This window comes from Glycine max, chromosome 18, assembly GCF_000004515.6.
Source record: "Glycine max cultivar Williams 82 chromosome 18, Glycine_max_v4.0, whole genome shotgun sequence".
NCBI lineage: Eukaryota > Viridiplantae > Streptophyta > Magnoliopsida > Fabales > Fabaceae > Glycine > Glycine max.
Genome location: NC_038254.2, coordinates 14244956 through 14272216, shown reverse-complemented (window position 1 = coordinate 14272216; position 27261 = coordinate 14244956). Strand labels below are relative to the sequence as shown.

General features: G+C 38.1%; 1 protein-coding gene across 1 annotated transcript; it reads right to left on the bottom strand.

The window, feature by feature from the left end:
- Window positions 1-20663: 20663 nt before the first annotated feature.
- LOC102660201 (uncharacterized) lies at window positions 20664-21823 on the bottom strand. Its single transcript, XM_006603191.1, has 2 exons — window positions 21695-21823; window positions 20664-21179 (listed from the first exon to the last, which is right to left on the bottom strand). The coding sequence occupies exons 1-2, from the start codon at window positions 21821-21823 to the stop codon at window positions 20664-20666; spliced, it is 645 nt and encodes a 214-aa protein (XP_006603254.1).
- Between the last annotated feature and the right edge of the window lie 5438 nt (window positions 21824-27261).

The following is a 27261-nucleotide window of genomic DNA, read 5'->3' as shown; positions in this document are numbered from 1 at the left end:
CATTTGAGATTGTGGTTTCTAATTTAGGATAAGGAAGGAGCTGACTGATTTGGGCTTATAGGTCAATGGCAAATTGGGCTCATGTGCTTTGTTAAACTGAGTACATTAGACTCGCTTGCCTTTATAAAACATAAAATAAGGATTAAGATTTACTTTTGTTTTATTCTGTACCACTACTAAACTCACGTGCCTTTTTAAAATTGGGTTCATGCGCCTTGTGAGTTTTTATCTCTATTGCATTCAATTTAACACCCCATTTTTTAAAATAAATAAAAAGAGTTTTACTTAAAAATTAATAGAGTTTTAGAAATTAAATAAATAAGAGAAAAGAGTTTTTGTTAATTAAAATAAGGGTTTCATAGTGTTACAAAATAAATAGAGTAAAATGATGTTTTAGAAAATAAAGAGATGTTTTAATTGGTTATTTATTCAATGAAAGAGTAAAATAAAGTTCTTTTTTATAAAATAACAAAATAAAGAAAAATAGAATAAATAATATGCTCAAAGTACCCTAGCTATAAATAGAAACGTATTAGGTCAGTTTTTGCAATTATGATATGTCTCTACGTTATCTTTTCTTCCCAAATTCGTTCTCCCTTTTTCCTTTCCCTTCTTCCTCTCTTTTTCCCGCATACACTCAAATCTGTCATAGTAAAACTATGATTTCAAACTCATTAACCGTTGGATTATTCTAAAATTTGGACACAAACTTTGGAACTGATTTGTGCATATTCTCACCATTGGGATTTGCGAAATAAAGTCTGTAGGGAGAGAAATAGCCCTTTCACAGAGACAGTGAAATTGAGACTTCAATCTCTTCTCCTTCTCTCTAATGCTTGGAAATCCTAGCAAAACAACCAAAGGAAAAACTTGAGAAATTTTAGGGAACCGCTAGAGACACTGCTATCCTTTTTAGACTACACACGTGAGCCCGCTTAGAGGTAAGAGATGAATTTATTGCAATTGGAGTTAGAATGAACATATGTAGAGATCCTTAAACGATCAAATTGGAGTTTATTTTGAGATGTTTACTGTATTGTAATTCTACATTTATGATTATAATCACGAGATTATTATTGTTTGACAGGCCAATTGATGCCCTGATACAAATTGGTTGATAAAATTGAGTGCTCTCATTTTCGTGTTTTTGAATCTATGATTTTGATTTCTTTGATTTTGATATGATTATGTGAAATTGTTTGAAGAGTTTTACTCCCCATGTTGTGGGAAGAATTTATGTATAATTTGTTTGTATTTTGAACAATATTTACTAGATTAGCGTGAGAATTAGATTGTTGGAAACATTCTTTGTCATGTTTTGGTCTCATAAACTTATTACGTGTTGATGATTATAACACATATATATGTATATAAAATGTTAAAATAAATTAGGAATTAATAGTTCAAATAATAAAATTAAATTGAAGGAAATTAATATATTAAGATTCAACGGTAAATACTTTTAATGCATTTTTAGTTTAATTATTTATTAACTTTTTTAATTGAAAATAATATAGTTCTACTTAATATATACATGTTTTGCGCCATGTAAATATTAATACCGTGTAATGTGTATATGATTCATGAGGTGTAATAATATGGTTCTTTGGGATTATAACATTGTGATTGAGATTGAAAGTATGTGATAAATTGAGTATGTGTTGAATTGTAAGATACATTTGTATTGAGATTTTGTACACATTGAGTTGTGAGCTATGAACTATATAATCACACAACTGTAAAACCCTTTAAGGGTGACAAGTTAATGTGTGACGATTTTTATGATGGGCTCCATTTTGGGAACCCGACAAGTCTAATCACTTTGAGGCGTGAAGAGTTAAAATAATTTTGAAAACAAATGAGTAGTTGTGTGTATTGCATAGTTCAAACTCGAGCAACACATATATGATTTTAAATGCTTGCTTTAATGAGATGATTAATCATATGAACATACCATATTAATATTATTACTGTGTGATATGTATATGATGCATGAGACTTGATAACCTGAAGTTTTGGGATTATGAAAGTGTGATGAACTGTGTGTAAGTAACAAGTTGAATATGTGTTAAATTATGAGGTCACACGTGTATTGAGATATTATGTGCATTAAGTTGTGAGCTATGAATCGTACAATCACACAACTGTAAGACCCTTTAAGGACGACGAGTTAATGTGCGATGAGTATTGTGATGGGATCCACTGTGGGAACCCGACGAGTTGAATCACTTTGAGGCATAACGAGTTAAAATTATTTTGAGAACAATTCAAAAGTCGTGTGTTTTGTATAGTTCGGAGATAGATTTTGTGTGTTAAAATGTTTTCTAGGTTGGACCTGAATCAGGAGGAAGAGGTCCTGACGAACTCTTCGAAGTCTAGGCCTTGGGGGTAAATACACCTGATTTGAGTGCTCCTTTAAGCCTGTGTCAACCCACATGGTTGGAGCATTTTCGCAAAACAACATGACCCTTACTGGTCTCCCTATGATTTTACCTAGTGAGAGTGACCTGACTTACTAGTGTGTGATTTGTCTTGTCATGTACTCCTAGGCGCCCGATGAGATTTTTCACTGACATAGTACCACATTGCATATAGGATTGAGTCTTAGTATATCTGTTGCATAACATTTGTGTAATGATCATTGTGACTTGTTACGTGATGGTGGGTAATGAATTGTGTCAGTGTGAGATGTTGTGTTGTACTTGAGATGTGTTGTTTTGAAAACGTGATTAATGTGAAGGTGTGAAATGTGATTTTGTGATTAAATCCTAGGAACAAGTGTTGTTACTCGATGAGTGGTAAAATGATGTGAATTATGCTAAGTTGAGCTTGTTATACTTATATTATATATGTGTGCTTTCGTTTATCTCTATCTATTTAGGAATGTAATAACTCACTCCCTATGTATTGTTTGTGTTTGGATCCTATGATGATCTCGAACCTTGTATTCGTGGAAGCAAATGATTAGGAAGATGACTTTAAAGAACTGCGTGCTAGAGGAGTAGGGACACAACGCTATGATAGGATATGGCATTAGGGCATGAGTTTCTATATTATTTGCATGATGTTCTGAACATGTTACATTATGTTGTTTCACTACTTAACTTATTTTCCTTTTGTAAAAAAAATTGGACGACCTTGATTTCGGCCGAAAATGTTTTCATACCTTTATTTCATAAGTTTTTAATTTGATGATTAATGTGGATGTGAACCTTTTACCTATGGTAAATCTTTTATACTCAGAAAATAAAATCTCTTTTATGTAATTCTGCATTTCCATGTATATTATTATATAAATATGTATATAAGGGTAGAGGGTGTCACATTCAACCCTTCCTCCCAAAACTTCTCTTAATAAATCATTCCTCCCAAAACTAAGAATCGTCAAGCCTTCTTCTCCACTCTAGTCTCCAGTGTTTTTTTTATAGGTATACTGAATAAGTATTCGAATAGGACAAGAAGACGCCTATGCGGACACCTAGTGCAACATACCCTATAAAGCCAATTACGCCTCGTTAAAACCTCCTCGATAAAAACCTTTTCACATTATTATAGGGATAAAAAATCAAGGTTGGAAAAAAAGTACAACACTCATTACAAAAATGCATATAACTATAATAAAATTTCAAATATGTGGAGTTCCAAGTCCTCAGGAGGACCTTCCCAGATAGTTCTTCTAACTTGTAAGCTTCATTATTCAAATTGTGCCGGAATCTGAAGGACCCTTCCCAGTTGCCGCCAACTTTCCATCTGACGGGACCTTTTGGGCTTCTCCCTATGCGCTTCATACTAGGTCCCTTTTTTCAAACTATCAAGTTGCTAGATTAAAGTTGAAGCATCGGGTCATGCACTACTTGCAAGCTTCAGTCATGATGACCACATCTTCTCATGCATGTTTGATGAGGTCTAACTCTATCCATAGTGCTTTGTTATTTTCAGCCTCTGGGAAGTAGCGCCTTCGGAGAAAAACTTCTCCCACCTCGACCGGCAACATGGCGTTCGTCCCATAGCTTATTCGGAAAGGTGTCTCTTAGGTTGTAGATTGTGGGGTGCATCTATATGTCTATAGGACCTTCGCAAGCTCTTCAGCCCATCTTCCATTCACTCTATCCAGTCGCTTCCTTTGCTCACCTAGGATTATCTTGTTAGATGTCTCGGCTTGTTTATTGGTTTGAAGGTGTTCCACTGATGTCACCCTATGCTTGCTACCGAGGCTACCCAAAAACTCATTGAGCTTTTGATCAATGAATTGTAGTCCATTGTCTGTGACCAATGTATTCGAAATTCCAAAACGTGTAATGATATTCTTCCAAAAGAACTTTTGGACGGTCTGGGCTGTGATGTTTTGATAATGGTTCGACCTTAACCCATTTTGTGAAATAATTAACTGCCACTAGCAGGAATTTTCTTTGCCCTAGAGCCATGGGGAAAGGTATGAGAATATCCATTCCTCAAATAGCGAACGATCAAGGGAAGACCATAGGATGTAGTTCTTCGGCCGACCGAAGTATCAAATTCCCATGCTTTTGGCATTGGAGGCATTTCTTCACAAAGCTTGAATAATTTGTCCTCAAAGTTGGCCAATAGTAACAAACCCTTAACACTCTTGTGGCCATTGTTCTTTCCCCGAAATGCATACCTCAGACGCCTTCATGTAGTTCTCAGAGCAAATAGTTAGCTTGGTCTTGGTCAAGATATTTGAGCAGATGTGAAGGGAACCCTCTCCTATATAGTTTGCCAGCCACTAAGGTATACCTGGCAGCTTGCGTTCTTAGCTTTTTCGCTTTTCCCTTGTCTGTTGGGAGTGTCTTATGCTTCAAGTATTTAACTATCTCATTCTTCCATCCCGAAGGGTTTTCTTCAACCTACAAGCATTCTTTCCATGAGACATCGGGTTCAAACCTAATGGAGTATGAACGTTTTCAGCTGCCCAGGTTTAGGTGAAGTTGTTAGTCGAGCCAACTTGTTGGCTTTGTCATTAACCGTTCGACTTATGTGAATCAGCTGAACTTTCTCATACTCTTCCTTGATCCTTTCAAATGCACAGTAGTACTTCAGGAGTTGGGGGTCTCGGATCTGAAACACTTTCTTTATCTATTCGGTGGTGACCTTGGAATCATTTCGGCACGAAACTCTTTGGGCGTTGACCTCTTTTGAAGGTCTTAGTCTCGCCAGGAGATCCTCGTATTCGACCAAGTTGCAGTTGGCCTTAAAGCCAAAACGTAAAGATTGATCTAGGGATATGCCATTGGGCCCTTCTAAGATCACCCCAGCTCCACTTCCATGCAAGTTGGAAGAGTCGTCCATATGCATTGTCCACTATTCTTGCTCAAAATGTGATTATGGAGGGTGAAGTTCGTTGACGAAGTCAGCCAGCACATAGGCCTAGACAATCCCTCTTGGCTAGTAATCAATCTTATACTTTGAGAGTTCAATAGACCATGCCATCATCCGTCCTACCAGCTCAAGCTTGCGTAGTATTTTGGCTATGGGACAGTCAGTGATGTAAGCTTGCTTGTGGGGCTTCTATGGAGGCTGGATCTTTGAGCTTCAATGTGGTCCTTCAATGGTGATTTTTCACCATGGAGATGCAGCGGAAGGCAAAGGAGAATAGGAGAGGGGAGGCACCATCCACTAGGGAATAAGCCAAGGAAGAAGGAGCTTCACCACCAAGAATTGCCTTGGATAAGAAGCTTGAAGAGGATGCTTTAATGGAGGAAAAGAAAGAGAGAAGGGGGGGGCACGAAATTGAAGGAATAAAAGAGGGAGAGAAGTGGAACTTTGAAGTGTGTCTCATAAGACTCTCATTCATCAAAGTTACAACAAGTGTTACACATGCTTCTATTTATAGACTAGGTAGCTTCCTTGAGAAGCTTTCTTGAGAAAACTTCCTTGAGAAGCTTCTTTGAGAAAACTTCCTTGAGAAGCTAGAGCTTAGCTACACACACCCCTCTCATAACTAAGCTCACCTCCTTGAGAAGCTTCCTTAAGAAGATTCCTAAAGAAGCTTGAGCTTAACTACACATACCTCTCTAATAGCTAAGCTCACCTCCTTGAGATGAGAAGCTAGAGCTTAGCTACACACCCCCTATAATAGCTAAGCTCACCCCCATGACAAAAAACATGAAAATACAAAAAAAAGTCCTTACTACAAAGACTACTTAAAATGCCCCAAAATACAAGGCTAAAACCCTATACTACTAGAATGGCCAAAATACAAGGCCCAGACGAAGGAAATACCTATTCTAATATTTACAAAGATAAGCGGGCTCATACTTAGCCCATGGGCTCGAAATCTACCCTAAGGCTCATGAGAACCCTAGGGCCTTTCCTTGGATCTCTAGCCCAATCTACTTGGAGTCTTCTACCCAATGCCCTTGCGGAGTAGGATTGCATCATTCCCTCCACCTTGGAAAGGATTTGACCTCAAATCCCGAGGTTCTTCATACTCTGGGCTCCTTTCCTCAACACCTGTAAAAAGAACAAAAACATATGTATTAGTGGTGTTTGGTATGTTGAAGTAAGGTAAGATCTGAAAACCCATTTCCTGGGCATCTTCCCATGAAAGAACATGGTTTCTCACCAACTCAATGAATGGTGCTACAAGTATAGAAAAATATGGGACAAACCTTTTGTAAAAGTTTGTTAAGTCATGGAAGCCCCAAATCTTTCTTATACTTGGTGGAGTGGGCCACTCAGGAATGACCTTTATTCTCTTAGGGTTCATGGGAACCCCTTGATCACTATTTGAAAAATTAAGAAAAGTAACGCAATAAAACATACCTTTTTCTATATTTTCATATTGATTATTCCTACCAAAAAGTATGACAAACCTAAGGTGTCCCATATGAGTACCTAAGTTTGTATTGAAACTAAAAATAAGAACAAACCTACCTAATGGGTCCCTATGTACACAAACAGTGACCCTTTGGCTTTGAAAATAGGAAAAATTGCACTTTAGGTCCCCCGATAATTTAATTCACAAATTTGGTCCCCCTGTTTTATAAAATCCTGCAATGTTGGTCCCAGACGCCTCAATTGGACGTTGACCGTTAAGTAGTAATGTTGACTGCCACGTGTCAATGTCTGAGAGGCACACCTTGAAACAACTTTTTTACCCATCTGTGGTGAAAATTTTTTTTCTAACTGCTGAGAGGCACCTTCTAGAACTATAATCAGGATCGTCCTTCATCGTTTGGAACACCACCGCTTTCGGCAAGGATTTGCTTCCTAAATATTTCAAGCACAACAACTTCTCCAGCTTCGTTCGCCAACTCAACATTTATGTAATCTAATCATCTTCTCTATCAATTTCTTTTTGCCTTTTTTTTTTTTACTTTTTATAATTTTTGTTAATTTGTAGGGGTTCAAAAAAAGTTGTGTCTGACCACTGGGAGTTCTCGAACGAGTACTTCCGAAGAGGCGAGAAGTGGCTCCTCTGCGAAATACAATGACGGAAGATCCTCCCGACAACGCTGCCGACCCAAGCGATTGCGACTACGACCGTGGAGGTTCTATCGTTGCTGCCGCTATCTACGATTCCACCATTGAAGCTAATCGTGTCACCATCGAACTCAGTGGAGGAGCAAGTGATTTCATCTAACTCATTGTCGGCGGAGCTGTTGGATGAGAACGACTGGCTGAGGAAGGAGAGCGTTCTATTAATGAAGGAATTGGAGGAGATGAGATTGCTCTGCAACAATGAAAGGGAGTTTGTGGAACGCGATGGATTCAAAGAGCGAGATGAGGAAGTCTTATGACTCCACCACTATCATTGAGAGCACGAGCTTCTTTGCGAACCCGTTGGATAGACCGAGAGTAACTCCAGGCTCTCATCCGAGATCACCATCCTCTTGAGTCTAAGCTCCTCCAAGCCAACCTTGTTCTTGGCCAGTGCCTCAATCCATGGATACAAAAAGCCACCTCATGGAGAAAACCAAGATCTAAAAAAAGCAAAAGGGGGGAACGGAACAGAACAAATCATGGCACAAACAAGAGTGAGGTAATGACAAGATCTTCAAATCTAAAACATGAGGGGAAGGTCTGAAAAGAGGATACTAATAAAAAAAATTGAAAATTTTATATTTCCTTAGTTGGATCTGCTTGGAGGCTTAGCCAAAAAGAGCTCAATTTTTTTCTCAGGAAAAAAAAACAACCAGAGAAGAAGAAGAAAAAATGGAAAATGGTGAGGAAGAGTTGAAAACCATAGCAGAAAAATTATGGCCTTGCAAATCAAATGGTGATGATGACGATTTACAAACAAAATAAAAAGGACAAAAAGAAGGCACGAAAGAAACAAAGAGAAAAGGGTGCAAGAAAGGAAAGAAGAAAACGCAGGCAGTCAAAGAGAAAAGGACCAAAATGTTCCTATTATTTTCTTCTTTCCTTTTTTTTTTACTTTTACTGATGGCTAAAAAAAATACAAGCAGTTTTAATGGGCCTCTCGGACGTTGACATGTGGCAGTCCACGTCACTACTTAATGGTCAACGTCCAATTGAGAGGTCCGGGACCAACATTGCAGGATTTTATAAAACAGGAGGACCAAATTTATGAATTAAATTACCGGGGGACCAAATGCGAAATTGGAGCTAAAGTGGGGGACCAAAAGTGCAATTTTGCCTAGAAAATATTGGCAAAGACAATGAGCAGTGTTAACAAGTGTAAGGGCTACATTTTCCATCATCTGGTATCTCATTTCTGCGTCCTGTAGTACTCGGCTCATGAAATAGACTGGCCTCAACTCACCCCCCCCCCTCTTCCTATACTAGTACCACGATTATGGCCTCACCCGAGACCGAAAAGGTAGACAATCAGTCTTTGTTGGTGTTAGTTTTTGACAAGACATGTGGTGCTGCTAATGTTTCTTTCTAGCGCCGAAAAGCTTCTTCGCACTCATCATCCCAAACAAAGTTGTTGGTTTTCTTGAGGAGGTTCATGATTGGTCTGGCCTGCTAGGCAATTGTAGGAAAAAATCTTAACAAGAAGCCTATCCTGCAAGCTAGCCTTTGAGCTTCTTTTACATTCAAGGGACTCCTCATCTCCATGATGGCTTGGCATTTTTCCGAGTTTGCATGTATTCCTCAGTGGGTTAGCATGAAGCCTAGAAAATTTCCCTTTTCCACCCCAAAGACACACTTTTCAAGGTTCAGTCTCATGTTATACTTTTTGAGCTGGCGAAAAACTTCTTCCAAATCTGTGATATGTGTGGCCAAATTATCAAACTTGACCACCAAGTCATCCACACAGACTTCCAAGTTTCGTCCAAGCTGACCCATGAATACCTTATCCATCAAACGCTGGTAGGTATCCTCGGCATTCTTGAGTTCGAATGACATGACTTTGTAGTAGTAGTTTGCGAATTTGGTGAGGAATGTCATCTTTTTCTTGTCCACTGAGTTCATCTTTATCTAGTTGTAGCCAGAATATGCACTAAGGAAACTTAATAGTTTGTGTTCGGCTGCTCCATCAACCAGTCGGTCGATGTTTGGAAGTGGGTAAGCCTCCTTAGGGCATGCTCAGTTCAGGTCAGTGTAATTTGTGCATATCTTCCACTTCTCATTTGGTTTCTTCACCATTACCACATTGGAAAGCCAAGTGGTATAGTCAATTTCTCTGACAAATTGGGGAGCCATTAACTTGGCAACCTCCTGTTGTACTGCTCGACACCTCTCTTCCCCCATTTTTCTCTTCCTCTGTGCTATAGGCTTTACATCTTTGTATATGACTAACTTGTGGTAGTGGAATTCTGGATCAATCTCGAGCATGTTTTTCGCCGACCATGCAAACAAGTTAATGTCTTGCTAGATAGTTCGTTGGATGCGGCTTTGGTTGTCACTAGAAAGTTGGTTTCCCAGTTGAGTGACCGGTTCTTCATTAGGACTGAGCTGGAGGGTGGACATATCTTCTATCGGTTTCACTTGGTTGTCATTGTTGGTTCTTCGATTGAGCTCTAGTTCATCACCTCTTTGGCTTTTTTCTTGGCCTTTGTGTAGTGGGCGACTCTTGGGGCTTCCACCCTTGCATGAGGACATAACCTAAGGTTGACCATATAGCATTCTTTGGTCGTCCTCTGGTTGGCATGCATAGTTGTGATGGTTCCAGTGTTCGACAGAAATTTCATCACAAGGTGAGGGATAGACATAATCACACCCAAGGCATTCAGTGAGGGACAACCGAGGAGTATATTGTATGATGTGTGAGCATGCATTATCATGTACCCTAACTTTAGACTTTTTTGCAATATCCCCTCATGTCCGAACTTAGTGTAAAGCCAAATAGACCCCTTCGTCCCTACCTTTTCTCCAAGAAAACCAAACAAGGGGTCATCATGTGGTAGGATTTCAGATTCAGGTATCTCTATTTGTTTGAAGGTATTCCAAAACAAAATGTCAGTCGAGCTCCCTTGATTATTAGTGTATTAAGTAAGTTTTCCTTTATGATTCAGTTAAATTAGCTGCTATTTGAACGTAGTTTTATTAACTATGGGTATATTACAATGATTAAGCACAAGCCTTAGTACATTAGCATTAGGATGGCACAATCTAAGGTGCGATATAGTTTGAGAGCTAGTATTAGGTATTGTTTTAACATCAGAAATTGGATTTACAATGGAATCATAAATTTGTGTATTAGAACAACTAAAAACAAAATAATACCAGAGGTAGACCTTTTATCATTTGGATTCGAGTTCCAATCAACATCACACATGGCTTTGATAGTAAAAGGCTGAGAGGAAGGAGCAACCTTGAAATGCATACCATGATGAATAAAGCCTTTGAGGTACCTAAGAATGTGTTGAACAACTGTTCTAACTAAATCATAACTGCTCTAACTGAATCATAAAGTAAAACATACTTAATATACTAATATTGGTCCACAAGGGTTTTCTTGATTATGCAGTTGACTATCTATATGCTAATAACCATGGGATCGTCCTACATTGGGTCGATCGCCTTGAAGTCATCTTAGGTAAAGGTTATAAGAGGCCATGTTAGGTGCTTTATGCGGGGAAACCATGTTAAGAAACGGATCTGCCATAGGTGCCTTTTTCACACAAAGGCGGTAGCCCTTCCTCCGCGATGGTGTTTATGACTCGCCTTGGTTGGTCGAGGGGTTTCTCCTTTCTCTCCTTTGAGCGTTTTGGGCTCATTCGCCTCTTTGATATAGAATATATAAGTGGCGGGCAACTCTCACCCTATGAGATAGCTTTTAGGATTGAGTTAGGCCTAAATCCACATTCTAAGATAGTATCAGAGCCTATCCTAGAGCCATTCAAAGGACCACCCACCATTTTATCCATGCATCAAGCTCAAAAGTGTTGGGCGTGAGGGGGTGTATTGGAAAAAACCCAAGTCTCACATTGGCTAGAGATAGTGTCAAGAAAGAGTATATAAGTGAAGGATAATCCTCACCCTATGAGCTAACTTTTAGGGTTAAGTTGGACCTAAACTCACATTCTAAGAATCTATGATGGTATCAAAGCCTATCCTAGATCCATTAAAAAGGTCACCCACCATGTTATCCACGCACCAAGCCCAAAAGTGTTGGGCGTGAAAGGGTGTATTGGGAAAAATCCAAGTCCCGCATTAACTAGAGATAGTGTCAAGATAAAGTATATAAGTGGGGGAAACTCTCACCCTAAGAGCTAGCTTTTGAGGTTGAGTTAGGCCCAAGTCCACATTCTAAGAGGAAGAGGTAGTGGGGTGGGAATGGTGGCGGTGTCGATGGCGGTGACGATAGGGGTCGGGGTGAAATAATGGTGGCGACGATGGTGGTGGAATGGTGATGGTAGTAGTGGTGGCATGGTGATGGCTGGGTTTTAAAACCTTTACTGACCCAGCCGATCAGACTGGTTCAACCACAACCCGAAGGTTTGATCGAGTTGAGTTGCCTATCAAATCAACCATGCATTGAACTAGGTGCAATCCAATATGACCCGACTAAGTTTGCAGTTAAATCGTTGACCCACTGCGTGAAATGGTGGTGGTGGTGGAAGCAACAATGGTAGTGTGGCAGTAACGACAGGGGCAGTGGTGGTTAGAACGAGTTTTTTAAAACTAAAAACCAAATTCACAAAACTTTTTTTCTTGGTTATGATAATGAATGTAAAATTGTTTTGAAATAAGTTAAAACCCAATTCAGCTCCATTTTTTCCAAACATGTTTTGTTTTGAAATTTTCATTTGAAAACCAAAAACCAGAAACTCGCAACCACCCGATCGGGGCCTTAACTAACTAGCAATTCGTATCACATGAAAAATTGCAAATGATTTTATATCTTGTGATACATTGATGAATCAGTGACTCTCTATCACCAATACAAATCGCACAATTCAGCAATTCATTATATTCTTTTGTTTTTTGCTTTCCTTTCACATTTCTTATCAAAGAATTGAAAATTCAGATAAACTTAAATCGTTAAATGAAAAGGAACTAAACAAAGACTACTAAAGGCACCCTAATTGATTATTCAGATATTCTATTTTCACTCTTCTGAAATAGGGATTTCTCCCCATTAGTCAATCATTCAATACAAGTTCCGTGAGCTTTTTTTTTTTCAATTAGGTCCCTGAATTAATATTTGTTTTTTAATTAGGTTTTAACATGAACTTAATAAAACAATAAATACAAGTTCAAGGACCCAATTGAAGGGAAAAAATAATTCATGGACATATTTAAAAATGACATAATTCAATGTATTTTTTATAAGAAAAAAATACACTATATACTAAGAGTGTAAAATAGTTTTATACTGTCATCTAATCACAATAATTATATCAAGGCAAATAAAAAGGGATGTTGAAGAAAATTATCAAGAAAGATTTTAGATTCTAATATTTCTTAAACTTTGGTTTTTAACCATACCAAATGGCGTGTGTGATCAATGTAGCCAACCTCACCTAATAGGATAAAACTTTGTTGGTGGTGGTGACTTATTAACCAAATGAACTGAAAATTGAGCCCATTAAATAAAGGAACTGAACTTAAGTTATGTATAGTATGACTCGTTTGATTCATAATATTTAAATAAATAAATTTAATTTATATTATTAAATTCATATAAATGTTTTCTATATAATTTCCTTTTAATTTTATATGAAATAAATAAAATATGTAAAATATTTAAACAAATAAGTTTAATTTATATTAGACTTGGTAAATATTTTTATATTTTGTAATATTTTTAGAATTTCATAATTTAAATACTATTGTAAATTTATGCAAAGTTTTTGCATATTTTTTACTATTATTTATAATTTATTTTTATGTTAACATTGTTAATATATGTATATATAAATATAATTTATTAATATATTAATATTAAGAATACATAGTATGGAAAAATGTTAACAAATGCATATTAGTTATTTTTATTATATTCTTGAGTTTTAAAAAAATAAGTACGTGGTATTTTTAATTTTATGATATGTAAAATTTGTGTGTGATCTTCCTTTTATTTTTAAGAGTATTCTTTTATTTAAAATGTAAAAAAATAATTTTTTAAAATAATTTTACACTATCATCTAATCACAATAACTATATCAACACCATACAAATGATGATTTCTAATTGGTTGACAGTAAGAAAAATTTACATTCAAAATGCATCATCATTAACATTTTTGTTTTTGACCAAAAGAGTCTTATAAATTACTTACACGTAAATGTATGCTATTGTAAGTCTATGCAAAATATCTACATAATTTTTTACTAGGGGAAAGAGAGGCACCACTCTGTATTATTTAAAAAAATAAAAAAAGGTTGGGAGGTTAAATTAAAAAAATTAACTGAAAATATAAGGGGTAGTTACTGTAGTTTAAAAGAGAATAGTGGAAGTTTAAGAAGTCTAAGGGTAAAATTCTCTAATGAAACTCAAAGTGGGCATTCCCTTTATTATTAGTATACATTATTTTTTAAAAATTTATTTTTATATTAATATTGATAATTTACAGTATATTTAAATATAATATGTTATATTCATATTTATAATTGTATGATAAAAATTATTTATTGTTGTAATAAGTATCTTTATTGTTATTTTCATTGTTTATAATAATGAAAATATCTATGAATGCATGGTGAACATAAAGATAAATTATTTAAATTATTTTTACCATCCTGTCAACAAACCACACAATTAACATATATCACCTGCTCATTCAAGCCTTGATAGACAATCAGTAGGACCTCAAACCATTCTCAAGCATCTAGCCACACAATGATAAGACAATACCAAACAATATAAATTAAACTAAATTAAATAACTAAATAGGCAAAACCCATATCTCCAACAAGTTCAAACGAACCTAGAGAAAGAAAGGCATAGCGACAAAGCATTTTACATTTTACATCTTGTACATTATTGTAAAAGAATTTATCTTTATAAACAGCCAAGCACACTCAGCTGTTACTAGCAAAACTACTAGCTCAAGTATCAACGAGTGGCATCGGTGAGTTGAAATCCTTGCCAAAACCACTGCTTAATGAGTTACTTGAAATCAAAATTCTTCTATACATTTTCCACCAAACCAAGTTATATTTCCTAGCAAACCAAGTTGCTGGCAAATGCACATAAATTCAAAATCTTGGTTTCTTTCAGGTGAATCTCAAAAGCAGAACTAGAAGCTGACACTCTTAGGAAATTCAAACGAGAGAAGATCTCGCCACTAAAACTCCTAGGAAATTCAAACCGCAACCTGAATCCGCAATCGGAAACCTAATTTCGCAAACATTATCGAAAACCTAAGCGGAACAAATCCACAAACAGCAACAACAAGAAACTGTTAGTGCTGGTCTTCGAGACCCAGTAAGTCTCCACGAAGAAGACGAGCTCGGGAAGAAGGATAAGAGAGAGAGAGAGAGAGAGAGAGAGAGAGAGAGAGATAGAAGGGATGAGAAAAGTGTTTGCTATTGCTTGCGTCTATCACTGTGATTTACATCCTTTATAGTTGGTTACAATGGCATCGTTCATAACGACTATAACGGTATCCTAACTGCTAAGTAGTTATTCATTGAAGCTTGGAGATTCAAAGCCGTTCTTCCCATGCATGGCTTAGGTCTACAACACGGAATCCTTCAAACGTGTGGGAATGTTAACTTGCCTCTTGGGCTTTGCTGTTTGAAACTCTTTTCTGCTATCCTCATCGCTGGATGTATCATTCCTGCCGCCTTCGAAGAACACCTTGTCCTCAAGGTGATGAAGGCTTTTAAGGGCGGTCCAGTCTTCCCATGAAGCTTCATTGGGGTGTAGATCCTTCCATTGCACCAGCACCAATTCCTTTGGGCCTGCTTCTATCGGAACTATCTTGTGGCCCAAAATGGCTAAGGGAACTAGGACTGGTTGGTTATCCACGACCGAGGGAGGCAAGTTTGTAGCTTGCGTTGATGCTGGAGATACTATGAAAGGCTTCAAAAGGGAACAATGAAAGACTGGGTGTATGCACGAATATTCCGGTAACACAAGCTTGTATGCCACTGGTTCCAACCTCTCCATGATCTGAAATGGTCCATAAAAGCGTTTGGCGAGCTTCAAATGAGTGGAACCCTTCATCGTTGTTTGTCTATAAGGTCGTAGTTTAACTAAGACCCAATCTCCGATATTGAAGTTGTGATCTCGGCGATGCTCATCTGCTATGTTCTTCATGCGTGCTTGGGCCTTCATCAATTTTTGCTTAAGTAACGCGATTACTTCCTCCCTTTGACTGAGCCACTCATCCACTGCTTCTATCTGCGTAGAACCTTCGACTTAGCGAGGGTAATTGGGAGGTTTTCATCCAAAGGTGACTTCGAACGGAGTTAACCCAGTGGTTGAGTGAACGGAGGTGTTGCATGACCACTCCGCCCACAGCAGAAAACGTCCCCATGTCAAGGGTTTGCGATGAACACAGGCGCGTAGGTATTGCTCCACCACACGATTAGCCACCTCCGTCTGGCCATCCGTCTGAGGATGGTAGGCGAAGCTCATCCTGAGCTTGGTGCCACTCAAAGAAAAAAGAGTTTGCCAGAATTTACTGATAAAGAGTGGATCTCGGTCCGATACGATGCTTATGGGTATTCCATGGATCTTACCCACCATCTCCATGAAGAGCTAGGCAACTCCTTGTGATGTGTGTTGCGTCGGCAACATGCCAAGGTGAATCCCTTATGAGAAGCGATCTACTACCACGAAGATGCAGGTGTGTCCCTTGTACGCCGGCAGCCCCACAATGAAATCCATTGATAGATCTTCCCACGGCTGAGATGGTACTGGCAAAGGGCAGAGCAACCCTCTTGGCTTTGTAGTTTCATATTTGACAAGTTGACAGTCTGTGCACCCCGCAATGAATTTCCGTGTGTCCGCGGCCATGTTTTTCCACGTGAAGTTTTCCGATAAGTGGTTCAGAGTCTTCCTGAAACCCATGTGGCCTCCTGTGGGTGTCTGGTGGAACTCAGTCATCAAGTCCTTGATGAAGGAACAGTTGTCGGGCAACCATATGCGTCCACGGTGCAAGATGAAATGAGACGTTGTTGTGTGCTCAGGGAAGTCTAATGATGACTATCGTATCTGCTCTCGAAGGGAGATGAATTCTTCATGTGACTGCAGCTCCTTATATAAGTCTTCTAGTAACAAGAAGTGGGGTGTTGACAAAATGAAGAAGGAGGCAGGAGGAGGTTCTGCGACTCTTGATAGGGCATCTGCTACTACATTAGTTCTCCCTACGATAATGTATGGAGTAGTCAAATCCTAGCAATCTTGACAAGTATCGATGTTGCTCGGGTGTTTGAACTTCTTGGGTCATCAATTCCTTCAAGCTTTGATGATCTGTGAGAATTTCAAAATGGTGACCCAGAAGATACTGTCGCCACTTCTTAACGGCGTTCATCATTGCAGCAAGCTCACGTACGTATGCTGATGATCGTGCAATCTTAGGGCAGAACTGCTTACTAAAAAAAGCTATGGGGTGCCCTCCCTGGGATAGTACTGCCCCCATACTTGAGCCTGAGGCATCCGTCTCGACAACGAACGGTTTGGAGAAGTCCGGTAATGTCAGCACCGGGGCGTTCGTGACTGTGTCCTTGAGGGCCTGGAAGGCAGCTGCTACTTCGGGTGACCACGCAAACCCCTCCTTTGTTAGAAGGTTAGAGAAGGGAGCTGCCATCGCAACATATCCTTTAATGAATCTGCGATAGAAGCCTGTAAGTCCCAGGAACCCTCGGAGGCTGCGAGCAGTGCACGACATCAGCCATTGTTGAACAGCTTGGACCTTGTCTGGTATTGGCTGAACACCTTCCCCCGACACAATGTGACCCAAGTACTCGATTTGGCGTTGCACGAATGAACATTTGGACAACTTAAGTGTGAACTTACCCTCTATTAACACCCGAAAAGCTGTTTCCGAGTGAAGCACGTGCTCATGAATAGATTGACTGTATATTAGAATGTCATCGAAGAAGACGACAATATATTTGCGTAAGTATGGCTAAAATAGGCGATTCATTGTGGCTTGGAAGGATGAAGGGGCATTGCAAAGCCCAAATGGCATCACGTGAAACTCGTAGTGGCCATTGTGGGTTCGAAATGTAGTTTTCGCGATGTCCGTTTCCTTCATCAGTATTTGATGGTAACCCTGCATCAAGTCTAGTTTAGAGAACCAGGTTGCGCCTCCTAATTCATCTAACAGTTCGTCCACCGTGGGGATAGGGAAACGGTCTCAAACTGTGATGGCATTTAGTGCTCTGTAGTCTATGCAAAATCGCCATGTACCATCGCGTTTCTTAACGAGTAATACCGGAGAAGAAAAAGGACTTGAGCTATGCTGGATATGTCCTTGACTCAACATAGCTGCTACCTGATTTTCATTTTCTTGTTTTTGAGAATAGGGGTAACGATATGGGCTCGTGTTTACAGATGCTGAATTTGGTAAAAGGTTGATTGCATGGTCAGTGGGTCTCAATGGAGGTAACGTGTTTGAAGGTTTGAAGAGTGGAGCATATTTAGTGAGGAGATGGTTAATTTCTGGGATTTGGCAAGGTGAAGGTAGGGTTGTAGTGGTGTCGGTTTCTAACTGGATATGGAAGTAGGATCTAGTGTTACCTGTATGTACAAGACGACGCAACTGGGAGGGGGAGATCTGTTCCATGCTTTTATCGCGTTGTCCGGTGAGCTCGATCAGTTTCCCTAAATAGATGAATTTCATCGTGAGGGAAGTATAATAAGTAAGCACGGGCCTTAACAACTTGAGCCACTGCACCCCAAGGACCATGTCCGCGCCGCAAATTGGTAGTACGTGAAAATCTACCGTGAATTCATGGTCTTGGATGTTCACCGGAACATCTGGGCAAAGCTGATGACACTGGAGTTCTTCTCCGTTTCCCACAGTCACCTTGAGAGGAGACGTATTCTGAGGGGACAACCCTAAGGTAGTGAGCAAGGCCAGTTGGAGGAAGTTATGTGTACTTCCTCCATTAATCAGGATGCGAACCTTATGATTTCCAATAACTCCGACAACACGCAGGGTTTCAAGAGCCCCATGACTGGAAAGAGCAAGGAGGCTGATCTAAGCTGGTGGTTCCTCGACACCGGAAACTGTTGACAATGATTCCTGACTCACTTCCTCTTCATTTGTAACAAACAGGAATAACGAAGTGGTGCACTTGTGCCCCCGTGAGAACTTTTCATCACAATTAAAGCACAAACCTTTCTCACGGTGGAGGGCCAATTCTGCTGGTGACAAGCGTTTAAAAGGAATCGTAGGAGGTGAGGGTTTGGTAGCTCCCTGAAGCAACGAAGGTTCCAGAGACATGGTGGGTGGTGTCGACGGTTGCGAGGGAAAAAGTTTTGCGACTCGCGTGTTCTGAAAACGCCCATCCATAAGCTTCTCCTCATGCAACCTTGCAAAAGAGACCGCTTGTGTCAATGACTGAGGTTGCATTACCTGAACTTCCCTGCGAATGGCTGGGCTGATCCCCGAGACAAAACAGCTGAGTACAAATGGTGCCGAAAGCCTGATGACACAGTTGGCCAAAGATTCAAATTTTGCGAGGTACTCCGCTACTGATGACTGCTGTGTCAGCTTACACAACATGCATGTGGGGTCTTCGTATGTGGAAGAGGAGAATCGCGTGTGTAAGGTGTGGAGGAACGACGGCCACGATGTCAGCTGTCCATTCCGGTACATCCATTGAAACCATGCTAATGCCTTCCCCTCCATGTAGAATGAAGCAATCGTGAGACGTTCATGATCTGGTGTCGCGTGGTATTCAAAGAATTGTGAAATCTTGAATATCCACCCCGCAGGATCCGTCCCATCAAAACGTGGGACTTCTAACTTTAAACGGTGGAGTGAACTCATGCTAGTTGATGGCGCCGCCGTGAACACCAGTGAGGGTCCTTGAGGCGTCTGAGAAGTCTCTAGCTGGGTCATTCTTTGAAGAAGCTCATCAAACCTAGAAGATATTGATGACGAAAGCTTTGCGAAGGCATCTTCCCATCGCTCAGTGCTTGTCTTTGAACGAGTACCTTCCTCCATAGTCACAACAATGAAAGCACCAGTGTTAGTGCTAGTCTTCGAGACCCAGTAAGTCTCCATGAAGAAGACGAGCTCGGGAAGAAGGATAAGAGAGAGAGAGAGAGAGAGAGAGAGATAGAAGGGATGAGAAAAGTGTTTGTTATTGCTTGCGTCTATCACTGTGATTTACATCCTTTATAGTTGGTTACAATGGCATCGTTCGTAACAACTATAACGGTATCCTAACGGCTAAGTAGTTATTCGTTGAAGCTTGGAGATTCGAAGCCGTTCTTCCCATGCATGGCTTAGGTCTGCAACACGTAATCCTTCAAATGTGTGGGAATGTTAACTTGCCTCTTGGGATTTGCTGTTTGAAACTCTTTTATGCTATCCTCACTGCTGGATGTATCAGAAACTCACCCTTCCACCAGCAGGAAGTGCGCACGATAGTGTTCATGCAATTAGGCAAAACAGAGGAACCAATATGCGCAGGTTAACAATCGTGCGCACTTCGCCGGAGAGGAATCGCCGACGGAGAGTAACGAGAAGAGCGAGGCGCGAATATTGGAACTCCGGCGGAGAAGAAGTGGTGCTGGCGAGTGAGATTCTGAATGTTGAAGCGACGGCAGAAGCGCCAGAGAATCGCCTGATGTCGCGGCGATTGTGACGTCGGAATTTGAGCGGGAAAAAAACGAAGCGAGGAGGATGGTGTGCAACTGATGAAAAGAGCGGAGAACCTGTCGCCTCTTATTTTTTCAAGAGAGAAAGGGTTGTTTTTTTTTTTTGCTTTATTAAGTTAATTTTTTATTAAATAAATATTATAGCGTAATTTTTTTCAAAAATTGCTAGGTTTGGTGGAAAATGTATAGAAGAACTTTTGTGCATTAGATTTTTAAACCAATACGAAATTGCTAATAATTTTGCTAATATTGGAACATAATCTTGGAAGAGATGATGAAAGTAGAAGTTGATTTTGACCACACAACTAGAAAATAGAATCTTAAAATATCATCTTATATATCGACTTTTGCATAGTTACTTTAAAAGTTATTTCTAAGGTAATTTTTTATTAATGGACATTAGGATATAGATATTTCTACTATTATCTATTTTTTTAACACAAAAGACTTATTTCATTTCATTAATTATCTGTTGAACAATCCCATCAGGAACTTGATCAATGGATCATGGACCATGGACCAACATATAACTTTGATGCCCTTGCAAGTGAATGGGCAATGCAATTTGCTTGTTTCCTTATCAAACTAACCTTATGGTTTGGAAAAGACATTAAGATCCTTTTACACTTATTTAAAATCATCCCAAACTCAGAATCATCCATTATGTTGCGATCAAGACTATCAGTGAGTCTTTTGCAGTCAGACTCCACTTCAACATATTGGTAGTCCATATTCTTCAACCATGTCAGAGTTTGTAGTAAGACTAGTGCTTCTCCCTCGTGAACCTCAGGCATTCCATGTCTAATATTCATTGTAGCTCTCACAAACCAACCTTTATCGTCCTGAATGCACATTCCTTTCCCCCACCATTGTTGCTCCTGGAAATAAGCAACATCAATGTTGCACTTCACAAACCCTGGCCCAGGTGGTTTCCATTCTTCAAGATCACTATCAGAGGTTGTCCTATCGATATTTCTCCCTTTCTGGCAAACACTTTGCCATTTTTGCAGAACCTTTTTGCTTGAAAGTGAACATGAGTAGCAATCTAGTTCTTCTCCTCCCAAAACTTGGCATTCTTACTATTCCATATGCTCCAAAGTGCCATGATAAACATATTGAAAGCCTGCTCCACCAGTTTACTAGACGTTGCAAAGAACAATTCTGTGAAGCTCTCAACATTGTCACTAATGTTATCAATAATGTTCCAGTAAGGGCTTTCCATCCAACATGATTCCACAAATTCATACCCAATGAGCACATGCTAGCAATTCTCGATATTGTTTTCACAGAAAATATATAAACTAGGACAAACTATATCTCTCATTTGAAGCTTGAATCTTGTAGGGAGGCAATCCCTACATGCCATCCAAGCAAAGTTCTTGACCTTTGGAGGAATTTGTGCTTTCCATATCAATCCCCAATCACCTGGGACATGAAGCTAACAAGTATCCAAGATATTCTCCCTAAGGTTATGATAAGTTAATTTGACTGAATACTTGTCATTCCTATTATGTCTCCATATTCTCACATCTTCCTCCTGGAGATTAGCAAGTGGCATGCTAAACATGACCATCGTATCTTCTAGGTCTAGTATTTCCTCAATGAGTGTTTCGTTCCATTTTCCTTCTCCATTCAACATCAAATCACTAACAACCATCTCTGGGTTGGTTTTTCTCAAGACCATACTATTATTTAATTATAAAGTATTATATATAATAAATTTATTAACTTTTGTAACGAGTAAATAGATATTTTAATTCTAGAAATTAGAAGGTGATGTTACATTAGTCTTTAAAACTAAAAATGTCAAATATGTTCTTGAAAGTGTAAATTGCTAGTGACATCTATTTACGATAATACAAACATATATTTAGGGTCGAAGGTGAGCTCCAATTCTAAAGTGTTTTGGCCGAAAAAGATTCAATTTAGAAGTTAAGATTTTTCTCTTTGAGAAGCTAGAATTTTCTATCTTTATCCTTTCTTGCAATGAACTCCTTTGAATATGGATCCGTATATAGACCTTGGAGCTAGCTGCATATGGTTGTTGGACATATTTCAAATTAGTCAAATTACATGTTTTGTCATTTTCATATAATTGTTCATCCATAGCTTTTGTATCCATCTCTACTACAATTTATTGTCCCATTTTTTACTACAACTAGAATAAACTCAAATTCTTTGGAATCAAACCAAAGGCATGGAAGATGTCTAATCCCAAAAAAATAGTATAGTTTTGATGATAACTAAGATATTAAAGTTTGATGAATTGATGAGTTTTAATGAGGTATGTAGGTTATTACATGCATCCCACAAGTATATATAAAAGTATAACGTCCTAAACTTAGATGCAAAAAAACGTCTTAAATGTGCTTACACCCAACATGCACAAGTGGATTTTCATCTAGTGCTTTCATAAGAAATAACGTCCAGTGCACTAAGTAATTGAATATGCATCCAATGCTTTTATGAAAATATCTAGCATCCAATGTGTTATCCTTTTTGTCCAACACCTTAAGGAAACTTGCACATTATCTTTTACATACACTTAAGTTTTCTTCGTTCAAGGCAAAACGAGCTCAGCATTCCATATTTGGTTTAATTGCTCTTATATTTATTTATAATTTTTATAAAAGTAAATACACAAAAAAGAGAGTTGAATTATGATATTAAGAATTTTTAAAGCCTTTTTCAAGAAAACCAGATCAACGTCTGAAATATAATTTTGTAAGACAAATAATAGATTTTTGCAAATGCAAGTTCAGACAATAAAGACAAATTTGGCAAAACTAAGAGTTTTTAAATAAGATCAAATTCAAACTCTAGATCACTTTAAAACAAAAGAGAAATATAATGCATCTAAGACACAAGATTTGTATCAATTTGTCTCTATCAGAGAGATTACGTTCAATTCTTAGCTAAGCATCAAGTTCCACTAACTTCACAAAGTTACAAGTTTTTGTCACTACCACTTTTAACTCTACATCACAAGCTCTACACCAAGCTTGAAATAAATAACCCAGTATTTTTTGTCCTACTAAGCCACTGCTGGCTTTATACAAATCAAAAGATTTGTTGTTTGATTTGCTCACAGACTAACTCTTATCGTCTTAAAGATGAATATATGATCTAAGCACTTAGTCTTTTCTATGAAGGTGTTCAAGGTGCTTTGAGAGCTTTACAAGATTATACAAAGAACTTTTTACAAAATGAATTGAATGTTAGCACGTAGGTTTGTAAACCATGTCTTTAAAGCTTCTGGTATGTATAAATCTTCATCTTCAAGTGTTTGTTGTCTCTAAACAAATATATTTCTTCAGTTGAGCTTGCACATGGTGTTTATGGTCATTGGCATATTTAATGCTTGCATTAAATCCATGTACTTCTTCATGTTGGAAAATCACTCTAATTAGCTTTCGTGTAGAATACTTCAGCAAAAACCACTTGCTTTTTGTCAAGCAGGTCTGTCATGGCAAAACATGTCTTTTGATGTTATTGGACAACTTCCAGATCTTGAACTTTATTTATTCTTCATATGATTTGACAAATCCTAGGAGAATATTTTGTGAGACAGTTATCCACAACAAATCACAAACATGAAGTGTTAAATGCAGTCTTTAATGTTGTATCAGATCATGGCTTATCTCTGTTATCGTCTAAAAATATAAACACATGTACGTAAGGCACAAAATGACATCGCATAAGGCACAACTTTAAACCTTTGTATTTATTACATCTAATGAAAATAATTAAGGGTCTTGATTGGTCTTAAGACATAAATGTCCTTTGACTCAACACTTTCGTTATTCCTTTTTCTTTTTTTGGAATATGCTCTTACATTTGAATTTCAAACATTTGATGAAAAACAAAGTTTCTCTGAGTATAAGTACAACTTCTAATCAAAAGCACTGTTACACAACAAGGCATAGTACAAGGAGAAGACTAAAGTGGTAAAATGCAAAAAAAGATTACACATTTTCAAAGAATGTCAATACTTTTTAGGAAATAAAGAACACTCACACTTTCTCTCTCCTCCTAAAAATTGTAGACACATTTAAAGTAGCTACATGCCAAAGTTCCCATGTATTTAAAGCAAAATTATAGCGATATAAATTACAAGGGCTCGAACATACAATGAATCTATGTACTTTAATGCCTATATAAAGAATGAAGAGAAGACATAAAGAAGTTAACGAAACTATAACTATGAACAAAATAATAGTCTATTAAAATCATTATATGGATGATACTTTGTGCTAAAACTAGTAATCCTTTGCTTTGCAAAGTCATATGTAATTTGTGCATAATGTAACGACCCTCAATATTATTACATGAAACACTAAGACCTTAATGCGGAAAGATTGATTTTTAGTCCTTTTAAAACTCTTGAATTAGTTTAAATAATGCAAATACTATAAATTCTTTTTTATGAATACAAGTGTGTCATATAAACATCACCCATAAAAGGTTCTCAAGTCGTCAAGCATAAAGGGGTGTGTGCCTCAAGGCACTACATCATCAAAACATCACGAACAAATCTCCAAACAAATCTCAAGTGTCCCATTAAGGGAATAAATACAACATAAATCCATGAATATACATAAACCCTAAGCTAGTCCCCACTAAGACAAAACATAAATAAAAGACCATGGGTCAAGTCTCGTCACCAAGTCCATATCAACCATGAGTTACATGCTACTTAAAAACTACATCATAATCTGCTTTAGTGTCAAATGACACAATCATCACAGTTCAACTGAAAACGTGTGGGTAATCTAATTTTGAAAGAAAACAACATATAAATAGAAATTTAAGGTCACAATGTTGAAAAAGATATAGAAATCCTTCATTTTTTCCAACAACCATGTGCTAATACAACTCCTCAAGTAACACATCATTCTCAAGTCACAATTATTAATGCACATGACAAACTATCATGTTATCTCATGCTAATTTTTTACTTCTGGAAGATTTCACCTTTTGATCAATTAATCCAAGTATATCCCTTAACAAAGTCGCACTCTATGATCTGATCATTCAAGGAGACTCGAATTAACCCTGTGAAGGAAGTATAATTTTATTGAAAATGGATGAACATGGGAAGTGGTTTACCTCGATAAGGCTTGCAAACATCTTAACCTATCTAGGGATTTACCCACTCATCCGTCAACGTTAGCCACTACGACAACCTCCAATATTAAGTTGAGGGCCTTCTTAGCACCTCCAACTTATGTGTCTACTCACATGCAATGTTATTCATCAACGCATGCATGTTATGATCATTCAAATCAATATCATATGTCATCACAAATTAATTCACCAATCTCAACATCATAAGATGTTCTAATATCATAAATATACCATTTATATGTTCATTGTTCGGTCGCGGCAAGTGCACCGGATCACACAAGTAGTATAAAATGGTAAGAACCAAGTATCGAACTCTCGGGGAACTTGTGTTACTTGGTAAAATTGTATTAAGTGAATAGGTGTCTAGTATGAAAAACAATGTGTTGACTATGAACAGGTATGTAAACTAACTATTAAAAGGAAAATCACTTGAGTAATGATGTGTAAAGACAAGCAGACAACACGTTGGTCTTCCTATTAGGTGCCTGATGTTAAAAGGATATTCTCTACTTAACAATGCTCATGTGTTCTATGGTGTCTCCTGAAATGCTAAACCTCGATTCCTCATGATAGTCTAGCCTAATCCTGATCAAGCATCGTCCTCAGATTCCTCTTGTTGGACTAAACTCGACCAGAACCACATTAAGAAGAACATATAAACAACTAGGTTACCGTACCCCGATCCCTCGTGATAATATGATAAACTAGCCTTATCCTATCAAGTTCTAAGAATCAGACCATTTCCACTGTTGAATGATCCTAACAAAGCATGCATCTACATGATCAAGGCAAAAGCACACTAAAATGACGTACTGATAGCACAGAAAACACATAAAACATCATTAAATAGATATACATGTGTTTACATCAAGTACCTATGAGGAAGAACCAACAGAGGATTTAGCTCTCCATATCTTGGAAGCTTCCTTTACAACAAAGAGAAGAGAAAAATGAAGGATTAAAGAAATACAAGTAGTGGGGATGTCTCCTCAACCTCTAGAACCTCGCAATCACTCACAAACTCATCTCAAGCTCTAAGGACGACTTCCTCTTCAAGCTCCGTTCTCTGCAGGTCTTCGCACAACAAAATCTTTCAAAACTCTCTAGATTCAGAACCTTCTCTCTCTAGAATCTCTCACATGTAGAAGCTCTTCGAGAAAATGGCCAAAATCCTTGGAACTTGGACCTTTCCCTCTCTAGAAATCTCTAAACATGCAAAAGCTTCGAGAATTGCCCAAAACTCCTCTCCAAAATCTGATTTCAGGCTTAAATAGGTGGCTTTGTTTGTGCTAGCGCGCTTAGCATGACTATGGACCGCTCAGCGTGCATTAGTGGATTTCGGCTTAGCGCATGCTTTTCTTGCTCAGCGGATGGACTGAAGCGGTGCGCTTAGCAAGATGACCCTTCGCTCAGCAAACATGCACAGCTCATCCTTCTTCCAGATTCTTCCTCACGCTCAGCCGAGGAGTGTTGCGCTCAGCGGATGGCTCGCTAAGCCAGAAGATTGGCTTAGCGAGAGGATGAAAATCAGCACTTCACAAACTTGCCTAATTAACCTGAAATTGAGAGGAAATGATTATTAAACACACAAAATGGGAGTATCTTTTAACAAAAAGTAATTATAATACTACAAAATAACCATAAATTGGAGGAGTTTGATACAATTTACACAAGTTTTATACACAAAAGTTAGTCGTATTCACCGACTAACATTCATCTTACTCATGAACCCACATATAGTTCAATAAGCATAGAAAGACATTCCAACACCTCAAATTCTTGAAAACAACTCACAAAAACTCATATGAATGTGAATCTCATGATCTCAACATAAAGTCAACTCTAATTATAAAACAACAATATCTCAATCACCTCTTATATCATCGTAAGTTCATTAAGATCTCAAAACATATAATTCACACAAAGAAAACAAACATAAATCACATTCACATCAAAAATTGATTTTCT

Bases quoted from the DNA above. Each gene is read 5' to 3' on its own strand.
- LOC102660201 (XM_006603191.1), bottom strand. From the start codon at position 21,823: ATGGTTGTTAGTGATTTGATGTTGAATGGAGAAGGAAAATGGAACGAA. The intron at 21,180-21,694 runs GTGAGAATATGG...TCAAGCAAAAAG, and splicing joins CTAATCTCCAGGAGGAAGAT to GTTCTGCAAAAATGGCAAAG.